Source organism: Acartia tonsa, chromosome 1 (genome assembly GCF_053477335.1).
Source record: "Acartia tonsa isolate MP-2025a chromosome 1, ASM5347733v1, whole genome shotgun sequence".
NCBI classification, from domain to species: Eukaryota; Metazoa; Arthropoda; class Copepoda; order Calanoida; family Acartiidae; genus Acartia; species Acartia tonsa.
The window spans coordinates 5,642,227-5,660,967 of NC_137260.1; the positions used below are offsets into that span (position 1 = coordinate 5,642,227).

Sequence of the window (18,741 nt, forward strand, 5' to 3'; positions counted from 1 at the left end):
TATATACAAACATTCCTGTTTTGTTGACCCAGGAATTCCTAAGTTAACCCGCTTGGCATATTCATTATAAAATAAAGTTTTTGTTCCTGTTCGTTTTGCCGACAGTGCTGATGAGAATGATGGAATAGATGGTGTCAGGATCTAGTCCAGTCAGTATGACAGGCGGGGATAGGACAGATACACTGCTCTCATTTAACAAACCTCGTCCACTGAAACAAAAATAATTATATATTTATGGATATATTATTATTTGGATGTTACACCAGATTTTCATGTTCTCTGATAAAGTGAAACTCGTAGCTGGCTAAAATAACCATACTTCAAATCAACCCCCTTTACATCATAACCTCCTCTCCTACTGGATGAACGAACTGACCAATAAATGAGTTCAATGTTAGCAAACTAAATTGACGATATTCCACGCATATTTCATATTTGTTCCTAGATCCTGTTTGTTAAACATTTTGGTGTTTTCCCACAAAGTGTATGTGGAGCACTGAAGACTCCCGTCTCATTTTTAAATTAATCAACAATAATTGAAATGAAATGATAACCCTGCAGGTCTACCCAGTATAACTTAACCTAACCAGACTTAAACAACAACCATCCCTACAGGTTGAAAAGGAAAAATATCTTGAAATATGTTTTTGGAGAAATTTGTAAACCTACTTTAATATTTTATAACATTTCAAATAAATGTATTTACAACATAAACTAACATCAAAACATTTAATGAAATCCCGTAAATCACCAGTTAACCACTGACAAGCCCCTTCCAAACTATTCATTTTTCTTGCTTATGTGAGTAAAGATCTCGTTAACCACGGATTTAGTTCTCTATTTAAGATAATCTTTACATTGATCCCAGGATGGTTTTAGGCTAGAGGCAAAGAAATATAATTGGTTAAACTGTCCACTAACTTGTGAAATAATGGATGTTTCCAAAGTATATTTGTTGAGTTTTGTAAAGGTTTATAACTTTGTTTACTTGTGAGCAGTAATAAATTGTTCAATTCTTAAAGGTGTGCGTTAACTTCCACGTATTTGTATGTGTAACTAATAATATTGAAAGATCATAGATTGTTATAACAGCACAAACTGCCCTTTGCTTGGCTATCATTATCAAAATTCTTCTATATTTATTTATCCTTTTCTCTTTTTGCAAAAGTGATTGAAGTGATTGCTTACCTTTTCTTAAAGATATTAAAAGTTATATTTGGTAATAAAATAAATGTAAGATTTTAGGTTAATGTTAATGTTAATTTGCAGTAACCTAATTTAATAATGTTATGTTACAGTTGTTTAATAAAAGCTAAGAAATATTATACCTTTAGTAGTGACGCAACAACATGCTAAAGAAATTGGCCTAAGCTTAATTTAACAACTGCTAAACTGATTGAGTTCTCCTTTTTAGGAAAACTTCACCATATAAATTAAAGGACAAAAAAATCAATGGCAAAACAAAACACAAATTTTGGTAAACTAAAGATAGACAAAATATTAAAAGTTTAAGTAAAAGTAATAAAATATCACAAACAGCAGTATTCTTAATGTATACGAAGTATATAGCTAATAAAAATAAGGAAATACCTTCTATTACTGGCTTCTTTAGGGTGAAGGTTGAATGTAGTAACAAGTCTCCAGCTTCCAGAAACCTTCCAGTCAATCATTACATTGTCACTGCCAGGCTCAATATGGATATCCTAGATGGATAGATAGATAGTTGGATAGCTAGATAGATAGTCATGAGGCTTTTGATGGAAAGATTGGTAATAAGAGACCTTCCAGTCAATCATAACATTGTCACCTCCAGGTTCAATATGGATATCATAGATGGATAGATAGATAGTTGGATAGCTAGATAGATAGTCATGAGGCTTTTGATGGATAGATTGGTAAAAAGAGACCTTCCAGTCAATCATAAAATTGTCACCTCAAGGTTCAATATGTATGTCTTAGATAGATAGATAATAAGAATGATAGATAGGTTGTTTGGAATATGGATGGATAAAAAGATAACAAATCTTCAAGAGACCTTCAGTCAATCTTAACATTGTCACTCCAAGGTTCAATATGGATATCCTAGATAGAAAGATAGATAGTTGGATATGTAGATAGATAGATATTTATATATATAATATATATAGATAGTTAGATAGTTAGATAGCAATATATAGTGATAGATGAATTGACATCCTTATAAATAGATAGGTAGATTTATAAAGCTTCATTGATAGAAAGACAAGAAAATAAATAAACAGATACATGTATTATATGGATATCTAGAAATATGTACAGATAATTAGTCAGATATTGAAATGTATGAATAGTCATATGAATAGATAGATAGATTATTATATAATTGATAGATCAATAGAAATTAAGAAAGTTCTTTAGATAGATATTTAGAATATCTATGAATAGATAGGTACATATCGGAAAAAATAGATAAATGCCTAGAATTTGCATATATTTAAAATATTTTAACCTTGTAATCGATCATAAAATTGCCATATCCAAGCATTATACTTTCCTCAAATTTATTACTTTCAATCTTTACAAAAATCTTGAAAATTCAAATTATGAATTTTATAGAATGCGTATAGGCTAAAATCATATTTTGACATTTATAATATTTTAAAGGTTTTGTAGTTAAAGGTTCTATTCTGAATCATCGATCTTAGGGGATAAGACAATAGACAGTAACTTTAGATACAATAAAGATAAACAAACTATTTCTTCGGTTGATTAAAATTAATGATTGACAAATTTGGAACTAGCTAATTTAAAGTACCCAAAGTTTTTGAGCTAACTTAGTTACAAAACTTTAATTTACATTTAACTGTTTTCTTTATCCATGTGATATTATTTATTTTTAAAATTGAGAAAACTTTGTTTGTGGGTTAAGTACAATCCAAAGATTTTAATAATATCTGAATTGCTTAACCATAAGGTTAAGGTGAAATATATACTTAATAGATCAAGAATATGTGCAAATTTAAAATGTACAAATGACAAATAATTACAAATTTTTGGTGAAAACCCAATCAAAATTCAATAAAAAAATACCCATCGGATAAGTAAAAGTTCTTGTAAAACTTTGAAGACTGGTGTAATAAACAGCTCTATGTCCCCTCCCTCCTTGAGATTTTCTGCGCATAATCGGTACCTTATTTTGTCTGTCATTCAAGGCCAAGGATATGATGTGCTGTTTATGTTTAATAGGTTACAAACTCATTTGGAAATTCCATTTTTTTTAAATTCTAGCTATTTTAATTGAATTTAAACTTGTAAAACAAATTTCTATTGAAATTTGATAATGATTTTGATTTCTTTCTATGTAATATATTTTTCATGTTAATGTTTTTTTCTTCTATATTTCTATCTATCTATCTATGTTATGTTGAACTGACCTTGGGGTTGATAATATCCATGGTTTGATCTTTGAAGCATATCACAGGAAAATATTGGTTACATGAACTATTAAATTTGGTTCCGGTTACATCCCAGGTTGTACACTCTCCATCTAAAAATAATTCATAGTGATCATGAAGCAAAATTCATTTTTTATTCCGGTTACATCCCATGTTGTACACTCTCCATCTAAAAATAATTTAAAGTGATCATAAAGCAAAATTAATTTTTTATTCTGGTTACATTCCAGGTTGTACACTCTCCATCTAAAAATAATTTAAAGTGATCATAAAGCAAAATTAATTTTTTATTCTGGTTACATCCCAGGTTGTACACTCTCCATCTATAAATAATTTAAAGTGATCATGAAGCAAAATTATTTTTTTATTCTGGTTACATCCTAGGTTGTACACTCTACATCTAAAAAAATTTAAAGAGATTATGAAGCAAAATTCATTTTTTATTCCAGTTACATCCCATGTTGTACACTCTCCATCATCTAAACATGATTTAAAGAGATCATGAAGAATTTTTTTTTAATTTCCATTTATATACTCTGTTTATGAACAATTTTAAATAAATAATGTAATAATGTACACAAGTATAATTTTTGTTACAGGAACTATTAAATTTTGTTCCGGTTACATCCCATGTTGAACACTCTCTATCTAAATAAATCACTATTTTATAATGATTTTTACTTTTAATTTTCTGACCTTTACAAATCATGTCTCTAACCTTGAACAGTATATAAACCTTCCTGAAACACACATGAACATCATAATTTTTGTTTGCTTTAGAATCCATTAATTGCAAGTGCTTTCCCTCAATGTTTTTGTCAAGCTTTGTTATTTTTTCCAATGCCTAACCTTCACAGGAAGACCTAGCCTTTCGGGGCCTTCACCTTTGCATTGGTTCCAGGTATGTATTATAACCCAGTTATCTGACCTACTGCTCAACAAGCATTTTGAGGAAAGCATCGTAAAATTTGAATACTTTTCTGTGCTCAACAAGGAGCTTTAAGGGAAAACACTGTATTTGTTTGAAATTATATTATTGAAAACTTACCCTGCTGTTTTCCCCAGTAGTAAGTTGTATTCCAGAATATCTTTTCTCCCAGCTCTAATCCAATACCAGATCTAAACAATATATTAGTAATAGATGGATATTAACTTAATTTTTATGAGAGAATATATAGATAGATAGATAGATAGATAGATAGATAGATAGATAGATAGAGAGAGAGAGAGAGAGAGAGAGAGAGAGAGAGAGAGAGAGAGAGAGAGAGAGAGAGAGAAACGAGAATCCAAATAAGATTAAGATTCAGAGAAAATGTAAGTATTTTTTATAAAACAAAAATTTTATAATTTCAGTTTTATCCTCTAAACTTTTATCTCTATCATAAGGTTTTTAATAGGTATTGTCTTTCAATTTTATTAAATTCTTACAACTTTTTCATTAAACATATTATATATATGTTTACAAAAGAAGAAAAGGAAGGGACAAAAAATGAAAACAGGGTGTTAACTTAAAGTTATTATTTTGCCATTCTTTGGGATCTCTATATTTTGTAAAAACATACAAAGCCAATACATTATCTAAAGCTTATATCAAATATCCTAAAATAATCTTCTAACCTATATAAAGCCCCCCTGAAAAGGGGAACTCAATAGGTTTAGCGTTTAGCGAGATCTTAAAGGACAAACAAAACTTTACAGCTTAGCAGCTGTGATCCTCGAATCTAGCAGCTCTGTATTTGAAAGGGTTAGGGAAAGTAGAAACATAGCCTAAAATCACCTCAAGACTCAAATCTAAAAAATAGCCTAAATCCGTCCCGAAACCTATATGAAACTTCCATAAAATGAAGAACTTAATTATTTTAGTATTTATTATAATTATGTGTAATTTCCATCTTTTTATTTCAATTTTTTTACTATTTTAATGTCTGTCAGTTTAAAAACAAGTTTATAGAAAATTTACCCTCTTCAAAACATAAAAATTCTTAAGAGCTAATTTTAAAATTACTCTTTTTTCAAATAATTCACCCTGTACTACAGACAGTATATAAACAGGGAATCATAGTCTGGCTTTATAATGTAAGTAAAATACCCCTCCCCCCTCCCCCTCCCTTACAATACAAAATCCCCAAGAGGGGCAGAGACTTTGTAATACTGTGTCTCAAGGGGGTCACATTTTAAAAACAATTCAATTTAATATTCTTATATATTCTTTGTAATAGCTAATACATATACATTATAGTCTTTTTAATACATACAGCTTTCAATAGACGGATTTTTAGACATTTTTATGGGAGTAATCAACAGGGTGGCTGGCTAATATGGATGATTTTACTATTTCATTTTAATAAGGTTCTAATCATGTTGTAGGCATAATGAAATATAAAGTTTATAGAATTATTTGTATTTTTACAGTATGGCTTCCAAGCCGATTAATATCCGCTGTATTAGAACTAATTCTCAGCCAAACTGAACAATTATGTATAGCATCGTATTACTAGAGATAAAGACAAAACCTTTTGTTCTAGGTGTCATTTAGCACAAATATGAGAAAGTATTGAACTATTCTTATTGGCGCAAAAGATTAAACTCTATGCTAACATGCTAATGCAAAACTATACAAATTAAATAAATTATTGACTTTATAATAGCAAACTTGTAGAAATCCCTCATTTTACCCCGCTCAAAATAAAAAGCTCAGACGCCCCTGAATTAGATTTGCCTTAATTTTTCATCTTTCCACATAATGCATTGTCATTTAACTTTTAAGCATAATTTAAATCCATTGTCAACATATTTCATACACAATTTTCATACAATTTTAGAACAATGTTCAAATAAAACTACAAAAAATCTTTTTTTGCTTTAAAAAATGTTGTAAAAAAGGAAAGGTAGTAAGAGGAAAAGAGCCAGAAAATAGTCAAATACATCCCAAGACTATGAATTAACAAAAAAATATGCAATATTTTTTGCAGTTTTGCATTAGCAAGTTATATTGTGTGAGTCTGGCCTTGAGAATTTGTTTATGAGTAGAGCAACACACAGTTAAGATAAAATTATCTTTTACATATTTTGTGTTCAGGTCTACTTATTATGATGCTTAGTTTATGATGATGGACATTTAAGTGAAAAATCCTTAACAGCATTGCATGAGAAGTTTAAAATTGCTTAGTTGATTGCAAAACAAAATATGGTAACAGTTTAACTCATATTTTGTACCACAAGTTCGGTCTGCTAAAACTAAGGAAAATGATTAATTCGGCATCTTCATATCCGCTTCAAACTTTTTTTTGTCAAATTGTACTTGCAATAATTCATAATATCAATCTAAATGTAAATTTTTATAGAATAAACAAGGATGACAACATCCATAAGTAGCGAAGCACAAAAAATTGTGGATGGGAATACGTAGAAGTAGATTTAAAGTGTATTTATTAAAATCAAGAATAGATTTATTGGAGAAAATAAACACGAAACCTTGTTTTATTTTGTATGATGAAGACGGTTAAAGTAAATTACATAATAGATGCACATAACAATGGGGGGAAAAAATTTGAAACTGTTAATGCAAAAAAGTTTTAAAATTGGACCAAAAATACCAAAGATATGGGGAAATATGTCAAACATATGAAAATAGTCAAAAACCTGCTAAAAGGCAGTTTGGCCGCCATTGTTTCTTTTCTTAAAACACCAAAAATTTAATGTTAATATCTTTAACTGAAATTTTTTTGCAAATTGGACTATAAACACCAAAGATATGGGTAAAAATGTGATATATACAAAAATAGCCAAAAACCTGCAAAAAGGCAGTCTGACAGTCATTGTTGTTTTCTTCAAATGACAGGAAATTTAATTTTGATATCTTTAACTGAAAAAATTCGAAAATCGGACCATAAACACCAAAGATATGGGGAAAAATGTGAAAAATATAAAAATAGCCAAAAACCTGCAAAAAGGCAGTCTAACCGTCATTGTTGTTTTCTTCAAATGACGGGAAATTTAATTTTGATATCTTTAACTGAAAAAATTTTGAAAATCGGACCATAAACACCAAAGATATGGGGAAAATTTGGAAAATATAAAAAATAGCCTAAAACCTGCTAAAAAGCAGTCCGACCGCCATTGATGTTTTATAGTTAATTGTGGTCCTTAATGATGGAAATGTTGTCAAAAAATTTCAGCTCTCTATCTTTTATAGGAGCCGAGAAAATCACGTTTCCCCCAATTCATTAATTACGGACGGACGGACAGACGGACGGACAGACGGACAGACGGACGGACAGACGGACGGACAGACGGACGGACGGACATTGTGAATTATAGAGTAGCTTCGCTACTAAAAAGATAGAATACACTTTTGAGTTATTTATTAGCTCATAATGGAAATAGAATTTCTTGAATCTTACACCAAATATGCAATAAAATTAAACTAGAAGCGGGCTAATGTAAAGAAAATCCCCACCCCATCCCCTCACCTGCTACTGGATGAACGAATTGACAAATAAGAGATCCATATAGCAGTTACGACAAGTTTTCCCCTGTCATAATATCCATGTATATTATTTATCCATTCAGCTCATATACATTAAAATCAACACAAAAGAGAGAAAATTTTCTACATAAAATATAAAATTGCTTTTAATTCAGCATTCTAAATGTATGGAATTTATTATTTATTAATATTCATTTCATTCAAATGTCAGAAAAAGAAATGGGGAAAAAAAACTCGGGAATTTGTCAAAATAAATTTGCCCAACTTTGGTTGATAATGCTAATAGACTTGTGGAAGGGAGGTGCTAACAAGAATTACAGAAAACTAAATAATAATATTTTTTAAAATGTTTCAGGATGTCTGACTATCTCATATGTTTATAACTATTCCGTGGAAGGTCACCTTCACTCTCCAAGAGAAATAACATATTGAATAAAACCTCCTTTAAATTTTTTTACTTTAAAACTGAATTGAAAAGTGGAGCGTCGACTTAAACCCTTCTTCCCATTAAATGCCCCTAGAGGATTATAGTGGCGTAGCCGCTAGTAATTGATAACCTAATTTTTGAGAGTAACATTGTAATAGTACACCCATTCTGAATGGAAAATGTTTGATTTGAATTGTAGGGAGGGGAGGGATTGGAGGGAATTACCAAAATAATGAATAAAAAGTTTTTTCAGCTTTGACTTCAAATCTATCCCCTCTTAATTTTTATGAATTACTTTATGGTTCATTGGGAAAGTAAAAACCATATGAAATATTAACCCTTTACAGTCGGGCCCCTTGCCGCACCTTAATCAGTCGGGGGGGGGGGGGGGGGGCGTTCAACGCCCCCCCTTATTATCTCAGTTCCTATTAGAGTTAGAGGGCTAAATTTTTTTGTGCAAGTCCCCTGTTTGATAATGAATTTAAGACCTTTTATAAGTCTAAGTCAATTTTCGCTTCCTTCACCCTTTTATTTAACAACCTTTGTTTTTAGGTCTTTTTTTACTTAAAAATTTCAAACGGCTGTAATTTTCTTATTTTTGAAGCTAGAAGAAATTTTTTTTTCCAGAAAATGTTTATCTTTATGTAAATTTTAAATTAGAAATATCAAAATATAAATTTCAGCGGCCGCAGCTGTACTTGGCAGCTGCCAGCCGCCGCAGTCGGCGGTCGGCGGGAAAACGGCGGCGGATCTTCATAAAATTTTAAGCTTAAGTTTAAAATTTGAAGTCTCTAAGTCAAAAATTGCGGCCACTGGAGCCTTTTAAAGATTTCTGGAGACCTGGAGGACCAGGACCTGCAGGATCATACCTGGAACCTGAAAGTGACTTGAACACCTGTATTTCATATAAGGATGTACTACTAGGGGACTTTTTAGTAATCTGGTATGATAAAATGCTTTGTTTTAGTCAAAAAAATATTTTTGCTCTTTACCTGGATGACCCTGCCAGGTTTGCTGGCATCCTGTGCCCGCCAGGATCGAGATATTCAAAAAATTCCAACTCTCAGTTATGTGTCATACCCATACTTAAAAAGTCAAGCAGTTTGGGCTCTTTATCTTTCACACACAGAAAATGAGATAGAAAAAACCGGATGGGGGGGCGTTCAACGCCCCCCCGGCCCCCCCCCGACCGTTAAGGGTTAAGGAAGTTTCTAAAATAGATAGACAGAAAGATTGATCAACATATACAAAGGTATATGTCGGGGAAAACAAGATTATTTTATTTTTTAATCCAACGGATATTAATCAGCTTCGAAACCATACTGGAATAAATTCTGGAAAAGATAGACAAATAGATTGGCCATTTTATAGACAAGTAGATAGATACATAAATGGCCAAATGTAAAGTTTCCTACCTGTCATCAGTATCCAGTATCTGCATGTCCAGGTTAGAGCAGGCCAGGTTCACCTGATCTCCTGGCAGCACAGGATGGATCTGGTAACAGAACCGTTCCAGGTTGGTTCCTACTTCACAGCTTGGATCTGGAACAAAATAATCATTAACTTTTTTTATATTTTAAGATAAGGTTGTTTTTCATACTTCTATTTTAACCCTTAACAGTCGGGCCCCTTGCCGCACCTTAATCAGTCGGGGGGGGGGGGGGGGGGGCGTTCAACGCCCCCCCTCATTATCTCAGTTCCTATTAGAGCTAGAGGGCTAAATTTTTTTGTACAAGTCCCCTGTGTTATGGTGAATTTCCGACCTTAGGTAAGTCAAGGTCAATTTCCGCTTCCTTCACCCTTTTATTTAACAACCTTTGTTTTAGGTCCTTTTTTACTTAAAAATGTCAAACGGCTGTAATTTTTTTATTTTTAAAGCTAGAAGAAATTTTTTTTGCAGAAAATGTTTATTTTTATTTAAATTTTATAATTGAAATATCAAAACATAAGTTTCAGCGGCCGCAGCTGTACTTGGCAGCTGCCAGCCGCCGCAGTCGGCGGTCGGCGGGAAAACGGCGGCGGATATTTATGAAATTTTAATAAGTTATGTAGACATATAAGAAAAGCTTAAGTTTAAAATTTGAAGTCTCTAAGTCAAAATTTGCGGCCACAGGAGCATTTTAAAGATTTCTGGAGACCTGGAGGATCAGGACCTGCAGGATCATACCTGGAACCTAAAATTGACTTGAACACCTGTATTTAATATGAGGATGTACTACTAGAGGATATTTTAGTAATTTGGTAAGATAAAATGCTTTGTTTAAGTCAAAAACAAATTTTTGTTCTTTACCTGGATGACCCTGCCAGGTTTGCTGGCATCCTGTGCCCGCCAGGATGGAGATATTCAAAAAATTCCAACTCTCAGTTATGTGTCATACCCATACTTAAAAAGTCAAGCAGTTTGGGCTCTTTATCTTTCACACACAGAAAATGAGATAGAAAAAACCGGATGGGGGGGCGTTCAACGTTAAGGGTTAATATATCTATATCCTATTATACAAAGTTGGTTTTTATCTGAACCTAGAACTGATATAGTTATCTTTTTTTGGAAGCTTCACAAAATCCTCTGATGGTTTTAGGCTATTTTTTTGCCCCATTCTTAACCTTTAAATGCTGGTGTTAAGTTAAGTTAAATAAAGAAATACTTGTGGTCAAAATTAAACCTAGATATCAGAAAAGTAATTTGTGACCCAAAAGAAAACAAAAAGAAAATAGATTATTTTACTAAAACATATTCCTTATTATTTCTTTTGATACTGTCTAATATACAGGTTGCCTTATGTGCTTTTTCAAGTATAAAAACTGAAGATCAAATAAGAAAGCAATCATCTTTAAAATATTATGTGAATAAAGAATTATTTTTAAGATAGATATCAAAAATGATTTTTCTGACCTAAATTGGGAATTGCAATTGTGTGTATCTAAAGTAATTCAATTACTGTTTAAAATACATACTTATAGGACTTCAAGACAATGCTTTTACAATCTATCTATCTATCCATCTATCCATTTATCTATCTATCTATCTATCCATCTATCCATTTATCCATCTATCTATCTAAAGTAATCCAATTACTGTTAAAATGCCACACTTATAGGACTTCAAGACAATGCTTTTACACTTCAAATAAAAAGAGTGGGCCACTTTTATAGGCTTGGGGAGGAAACTTGTAAAAAACATTTTCCTGTCTTTGTGTGCTTTAAGTTTTTCTTGCACTCTCTATATCTTATCAGGTATCTATATTTCCATCTATCTATCTGTCTTTGTTTATGTCAATCCATTTGTCTATCCATCTGTCTATTAATATGTCTATCCATCTATTTATCCAACTGTCTATTAGGAGTGGATACAAAACCGCGACAAACAAAACCGCGACAGGGACAAAACCGCGACATATGTCTCTCCATCTGCATATTTAGCTGTCTATACATATAACTATCCATCTGTCTATCCATCTATCTATCCATCTGTCTATACATATGTCTCTCCATCTTTCTATACATATAACTATCCATCTGTCTTTTTATCTGTCTATCCATCTGTCTATACATCTGTCTATCCATCTGTCTATACATCTGTCTATCCATCTGTCTATACATCTGTCTATCCATCTGTCTATCCATCTGTCTATTTATCTGTCTATCCATCTATCTATCCATATCTCTATCCATCTGTCTATACATATGTCTCTCCATCTGTCTATTTATCTGTCTATCCATCTGTCTATCCATCTGTCTATCCATCTGTCTATCCATCTGTCTATCCATCTGTCTATCCATCTGTTTATCCATCTGTCAATTCATCTATCTATCCATCTGTTTATCCATCTGTCTATCCATCTGTCTATACATATGTCTATACATATGTCTATCCATCTTTCTTTCCATCCGTCCATACATTTGTCTCTCCATCTGTCTATTTATCTTTCTATCCATATGTCTATCTATCTAACTATTCATCTATCTATCTAACTATCCATCTATCTATCTATCCATCCATCCGTCTATCTATCCATCCGTCTATCTATCCATTCGTCTATCTATCCATCTGTCTATCCGTCTGTCTATCCATCTGTCTATCCATCTGTCTATCCATCTGTCTATCCATCTGTCTATCCATCTGTCTATCCATCCGTCTATCCATTTGTCTATCCATCTGTCTATCTTTCTTACTATTCATCTATCCATCGATCTTTTTATCTATATACATATATCCATATACTTACATGCATGAAAGCTAATTGTAGCATTGGCCTGACTTATTTTCTGATCCTCATGTTTGATTGTCACATTATACTCCTCACCAAGTATCAGATGTTCTACTTTAGAGTTTTTAACTTTGCCACCACTTGTTCCGTTCATTGACTCAAATCTAAAATAAAGAAAGGTTGTCACAAATCAATTTACTAAAAACAAGGCAGACAAGATAGATAAGTTCATTAGTTATTATTTTTTACATTTTAATATTAGTAGAAAATTGTCTATAATACTATGCTATACATGGTTTTTCAGTATGGCTGAGAACCGGTTCTAATCTAGTGGATATTAATCGGTTTCAAAGCCATACTGGAAAACAATTTCCTGGGAAAAATATACATATAAGCTTCATTGTACAATTTAGTAAATTAAATGTGAGGTATTTGAAAGTAAAGTTTTATTGAAAATGAAGCAAATTTGGTCATCTTAGAAAAATTTGGTGTTATCTTAAAATAATATAATCTTATGGGAGGTTTAATCAAATAAATTCTTCTAGCAGACAAAGGCTTAATCACACCAATATGAATTTCAAGTTAAAATATTTTATTGTCTATAATCAAGTCCCAAAATCCTTGAATTCAAATAGTTAGAACTTTATGAAAGTAAAAGAATAGAAGTGGCCGACAGGGGTTAAATAACTGTATGTCCACGGTTTGAGGAACCTGTGCCAGCTTTCAATTGGGTCATTGAATATCAGCCAATAGCGTCGGGTATATTAAAACAACTATGTCGATGCATACGAGCAGAAAGCAATTTGCTAGGTATAAGGTCCCCACCAGAGGGTTATTCATTTATTCTTCTACATTCATTTCAATTCAAACGTTAAATGAATCTCTTGAAAAATATTCCTTACATGAATTATATGAATGAAACAGATAGGCTATTGTGATATAAATTGACTTAATTGTGCGAGATCAATATTCATACAAAAGATATCAAAAACACATTTTTTCTATTTATTTATTGGAACATATATTTATTTGTAATAACAAGTACTGTCATTTCCATAGTTCGATATTTCCTTAGATATAAAGGGATAAGACAATTGCCGATAAATTGATGTACATCCCCATTGATGTTACATAAAATTACCCTTTCTCTAGATTACAATTAGTGGTTGAAACGTTTGGACACTGAACTTAACAAATCAAACAATCAAAATTCTTTAAAAGTCTCCAAAGTTGTATGGCCCCTTTCTCTGGATGCTGTGAATATTGGTGCAAAAATATGACGTAACAAAAAAATTAGCCAATGAGAGGCCGTTATTGACCAATGGTAAAATTTATAAAGGCCTCTCATTGGCTAATTTTTTTTGTTACGTCATATTTTTTGCACCAATACTCACAGCATCCTCTCTCTGTCGATATTTCTTTGGAAAATATAGGGTCAAACATAGACGTCCAATAGACGTGGTAATGGGGTGATTACCCCCCACCCAAAAAAAATTTGGGGTTGCCGTAGACATCCCCAAAATAATTGATTTTCAATTCCCCCCCCCCCCCAAATAAAAAAATGCCTCTATGAAATAAAGATTACCCCCCCCCCCCCATTAAATGAGCTTGGACGCCCCTGGGGTCAAATACAAATTTTACTAATTTTAATTGGCTAAAAAACATAAGGAAATATTAGATAAACTTCCATTCATATACGTACAACTTACAAGAAACCCTTCAATTTATCCCATAAATTTTAAAAAATATAATAGATTACCCCTCTCAAACCTTCAAAACAAATTTATTTTCTCCCAACAAAATAAAAAGCTTGGACATCCCTGCTTCCTTTGTTCTTTTCTAGAATTCACTGGAAGAAAATTAGTACAAAACAAAATTGAGGAAAAAATTGCAAGTATTCAGATATGCCATGTCAAACAAAAAAACAAACAAACAAAATAATAGAGAAGCTTCACTCAAAATAAAGATGATATGCCAGTTTCACACATCCGAGAAAATACATATATGTATAATGATTTTGGATATTTGTAATCAAATAAAAATAACTTTCGTCATTGTATAGTTCTACACATTAAAACAGATGTGTTTTGTCAAATTATAACTTTAAATCTTGAAGGGTTACTCAGATAATGACAAAACACTACTATTTTTTGTGTTTTATCAAAAAACATTTTTTTCCCTAACCTCATTGATACATCACTTTTTATTTCATATATACTTTTTTTCTAAAGTAAATTTCAAGTCTAGATTTCTGTCTGTCCATTTCAAGAAAATTGTCTAGTCTATGTCAGTCAAAGGAAAAAGATGGTTTTAAGATTATTAAATTCCTAAAGTCACAATAGATTTGATGTCTAAAGTGATTATGTTTTCATGTGCTATTAGTGTTAGAAAAATCTTGGAAACCGCCGTAAATTTGATCATTTTATTTGAAGATGAAAGATAAAAATTGAAGGCATGTCCAATGTCCATCTGCGGTGAAAATGATGGGATGTGCGTGTGTGTGTGTGTGTGTGTGTGGTTATTGAATCATTAGAGTTTCGGCAGAATTTGACATCCAACAGACAACCAACCTTTAAAATGAGATGTAATTAGTAGGGTACTTAAGGGACATGGGAAAGTGTCATGTGTGACGTCATACAAATACGTCTATTATCCAACTTCTCCTATCATTCCTCTTTTTTAAAAGTAGTTTTGTGACGTCACACATGACACTTTCCACTGTCCCGGTACTGAATACAATACACGTGTGCATAATATCTTCCTGATTCATTAAACTATATATAGAGACTAGCGGCTACGCCACTGGGAGCTATAGGGGATCTGAATACTGAGGGTTAAATAGTGGCTAGAAGTATAGCTTAAAACCATTCGGCCCAAGAATTGAATCTAAAAATAAAATAGCCTAAAACTATCAAAGGGTCCATGTGAAGCTGACAACTGAATCGGATCAGTAGTTATTGAGATCTTAAGCTTCAGACAAAAACCCTTACTACTTTCTTAATAATCGGATATTTAAAGTTTACACCCAACATTCCTCCAACTATCCTGTTACTTTCAATATGTACTACCCTTTAATGGAGAACTATATCAGTTCAGTGTTATGCAAGATCCTTCGGTACACAGACAGACACACACAGATCCTATTACTTTTTCATAAGAATTAATATTTAAACTTAAAAACATGAATAGTTTAAAATTGGTCTAAACCAATCTGGTTTGATATTGAGGCTATATTAAACGGATAAATTGGAAGTTAGGACAAGAAATTTACTTTTAGAGAATACTAAATAGTTTCTTGTAGAGCCTCTTAGATAAACTTGGCTTCTGGCGAATAATAAATGTAAAATTATAGATGTATAACCCAGATAATTACCTGGCCCAAGTGGTGGGGATCTTATTTGTATGCTAGCAAAATGCTTTCTGTTCTTTTTTAGCGACTTGATATTTCCGACTCTTTTAGTTGATATTTAAAGACACAATCGATAGTCGGCACAGGGTTCCAACCCCGTGGGTATAGTTACATAGCTCATGCAACCTATACACTTTAATTGGCGGATTTTTCGTTTTTCTATGAGGAAATATATATATTTATTAAACTTAGACATGCCGTGACGCTCTAAACTACTTTGTCTGCCTGTCTGTATATTTCAATATGGTTCATATAGAAATTCTTTCAAAGCAATATGATTTTCTTGACTGCTGTTTAAACATAGGTCTAAAATCAACAAATTATTGTTATAACTCTAGTTTAATGTAAATACTCTGAGAGGCCTGACTGACAGGGATCTACAGGGATAAGACAATGGCCGATAAATTGATGTACATCCCCCAATGATGATAAACAAAATTACTACATCTGTAGATCACAATTAATAGTTAAAACATTTTGACACTCAACTTAATGAATCAACCAATAAAAATTCAATAAAAGGCCTCAAAGTTGTTAAACCAACGAATAAAAATACGTTATTAAAAAACTTTGGGAACAGTGTAATAAACAGCTCAATGTCCCCCTCCCTGCCTAACTTAGCTACATTCAATTACACCACAAGTGTATACATGACCCGAGTTTTAAATAGGATACAATGAATTTTAAATAAATAAAGTTGTTTAGGCTTCATTGAGTTTTAAACTTTAGAGACTAAGGTCAACAATTCGTAAATATTTTCAAATATACTTTTAAAGTATCAAATAATGTTGCTTAAGTTAAAATCGGTATAAAAAAAAGAGGTTTTATGACCATAGATGATCAATTTAAAAAAAGACTGATTTAGTTTAAGCTTTATTTCTTAAATATGTTATAATCATCATAAATATGCATATAACCTTTTTCAATAATTTCTAAAATACTTTTTCTTAAACAAAAATATTTGTATTTTACTCGAGTTCTATATATTTGAGCCCATGTTTGAAATAAATTTGCCATAAATAAAAGTGTTATGTTTATTAAATTCATTAATATAAACAGTATTTTTAATTCATCTAATAGTACAGAAAACCCCTCCCCCCATTATTTTTAACTAAATAAAATTGGGAGAAAAATTTTCTTTTGACAGTTTCATACCTTAAGTCAGGCTATATTTGATCCTATTGGCTACTTGGCAGCCCCGCAGGGGTTATGCATACGGAAAAATTATACTATTCCCTTCTTTATCTTTTATTTATTTATCCTTATAATGTTTGTTTGTATGTTTGTACCGAAGGATCTCGATAACCGCTAAACCGATCAGGTTTTCCTTTACAGGGTAGCTTATAATAGGTCCTGGGAAGGTTTATATTTATTTTAGGGAAGAATACCACCACCCTCCTTAGAGTAATCACCCCTAATTAAATCTCCCCCAATTTTTTTACTAAAATTTAAATATCAGGTTTTTCTATTATTCTATTAAAGTTTAGAGGGGGCATGAGCTACATAATATAAAATAAACACAGCCAAGTCCATACAAAAGAAAAAAAAACAATTAGCTACCAGACATAAAGGGTCTCCATCACTAGGGCCAGGTAGTTGTCTGGGTCAATACTTTTACATTTGTTGTTTTTCTTAAAGTATTGAACTCAACAGTCTAAGAGGCAGTTTTATAATAGTAGAAATTACATAAAATTTTGCACCAATTTCAGAAATGCATAAAATAAAATAAGATGTAGGAATGGAAATAATTTTTCCTCCCAAGATACTTTATCATAGAGGAAGGGGACATTGTGTTGTTTTTAACACTAGTCCCCAAAGTTATTTAGTAACTTTTATTTACTCGTTGGCCTAACTACTTTGGGGACTTTTATTGAATTTATTGGTTGATTTATTAAGTTGGGTGTCCAAACGTTTCAACCACTAATTATAATCTAAAGAAGGGGTAATTTTGTATATTTTCATTAGGGAAGTACCATTGTCTTATCCCTTTAGATCCCTGACATTTATATTAAATCCACACACACACAAAATAAACACAGTAGACACTCAGATACACCCCTGACATAAGTTTTCAATTGTTAATGTTCACTAAATGTTGATTAAATATGGCATTGGGGACTTAATTAATAAAATGAAAATAAGGTGAAAAGGTTATTTTACTCAGTTGGGCCTATATCTGCAACAAAAACCTAGACATGCACACGCACACAAATCACAGAAAATCTACACAGACACACACACTGAAAAAATCAAGGTGAATGTCAGTGGGTGAAAGTTTTATTATGTTAAACAAAATCTCTGGACGGTTCAATTTTTGCATTCCATACTCCGGCTTAGATGGCACAGAGACGTCCCAGGAGGGAGGTTTATGTTCTTAGGGTGGCACTTTTTACATAAAAACCTTATATGATGGGAAGAAAAAAATCAAGTTGGCTAAAATCATATTGGAAAGATTTTGATACAATACACACTTATTTGTTTTTGTTTTAACGAGTGTGTTGGATGGCGTTTATTCTAATGTTTAAAACTTAAAATTTTCTTTAAAAATTAAATATTAAATGAGAGAAGAGGGTTTTCCTTTTTACAAGTAACATTTATAACAGAGAACTTTTAGTAATTTCAAAGTTTTCTCTTTAAGAAAAAAAGAACATATTTTATTTCTGTCTAGGAGCTAGGAAGGAATAAGAAGCAAGTATTTCTTACTTTTTAAAAGCGAAACTTTTATATAATTGGGGTCGGTCCGTATGTAATCGATTTTAATTTTTAAAATAGTT

The 18,741-nt window shown here is 31.8% G+C and overlaps 1 protein-coding gene across 1 annotated transcript in view; it reads right to left on the reverse strand.

Moving 5' to 3' along the window:
- Positions 1-64: 64 nt before the first annotated feature.
- Positions 65-18,741, reverse strand: part of LOC145321861 (uncharacterized) — a 40,502-nt gene continuing 21,825 nt past the window's right edge. Inside the window, exons 9-14 of the mRNA XM_080163530.1 lie at positions 12,577-12,722; positions 9,766-9,892; positions 4,483-4,553; positions 3,414-3,526; positions 1,591-1,703; positions 65-209 (exon numbers count right to left, since the gene is read on the reverse strand). Coding sequence (XP_080019656.1) covers positions 65-209; positions 1,591-1,703; positions 3,414-3,526; positions 4,483-4,553; positions 9,766-9,892; positions 12,577-12,722 — 715 coding nt within the window. The remainder of the gene's footprint in view (positions 210-1,590; positions 1,704-3,413; positions 3,527-4,482; positions 4,554-9,765; positions 9,893-12,576; positions 12,723-18,741) is intronic.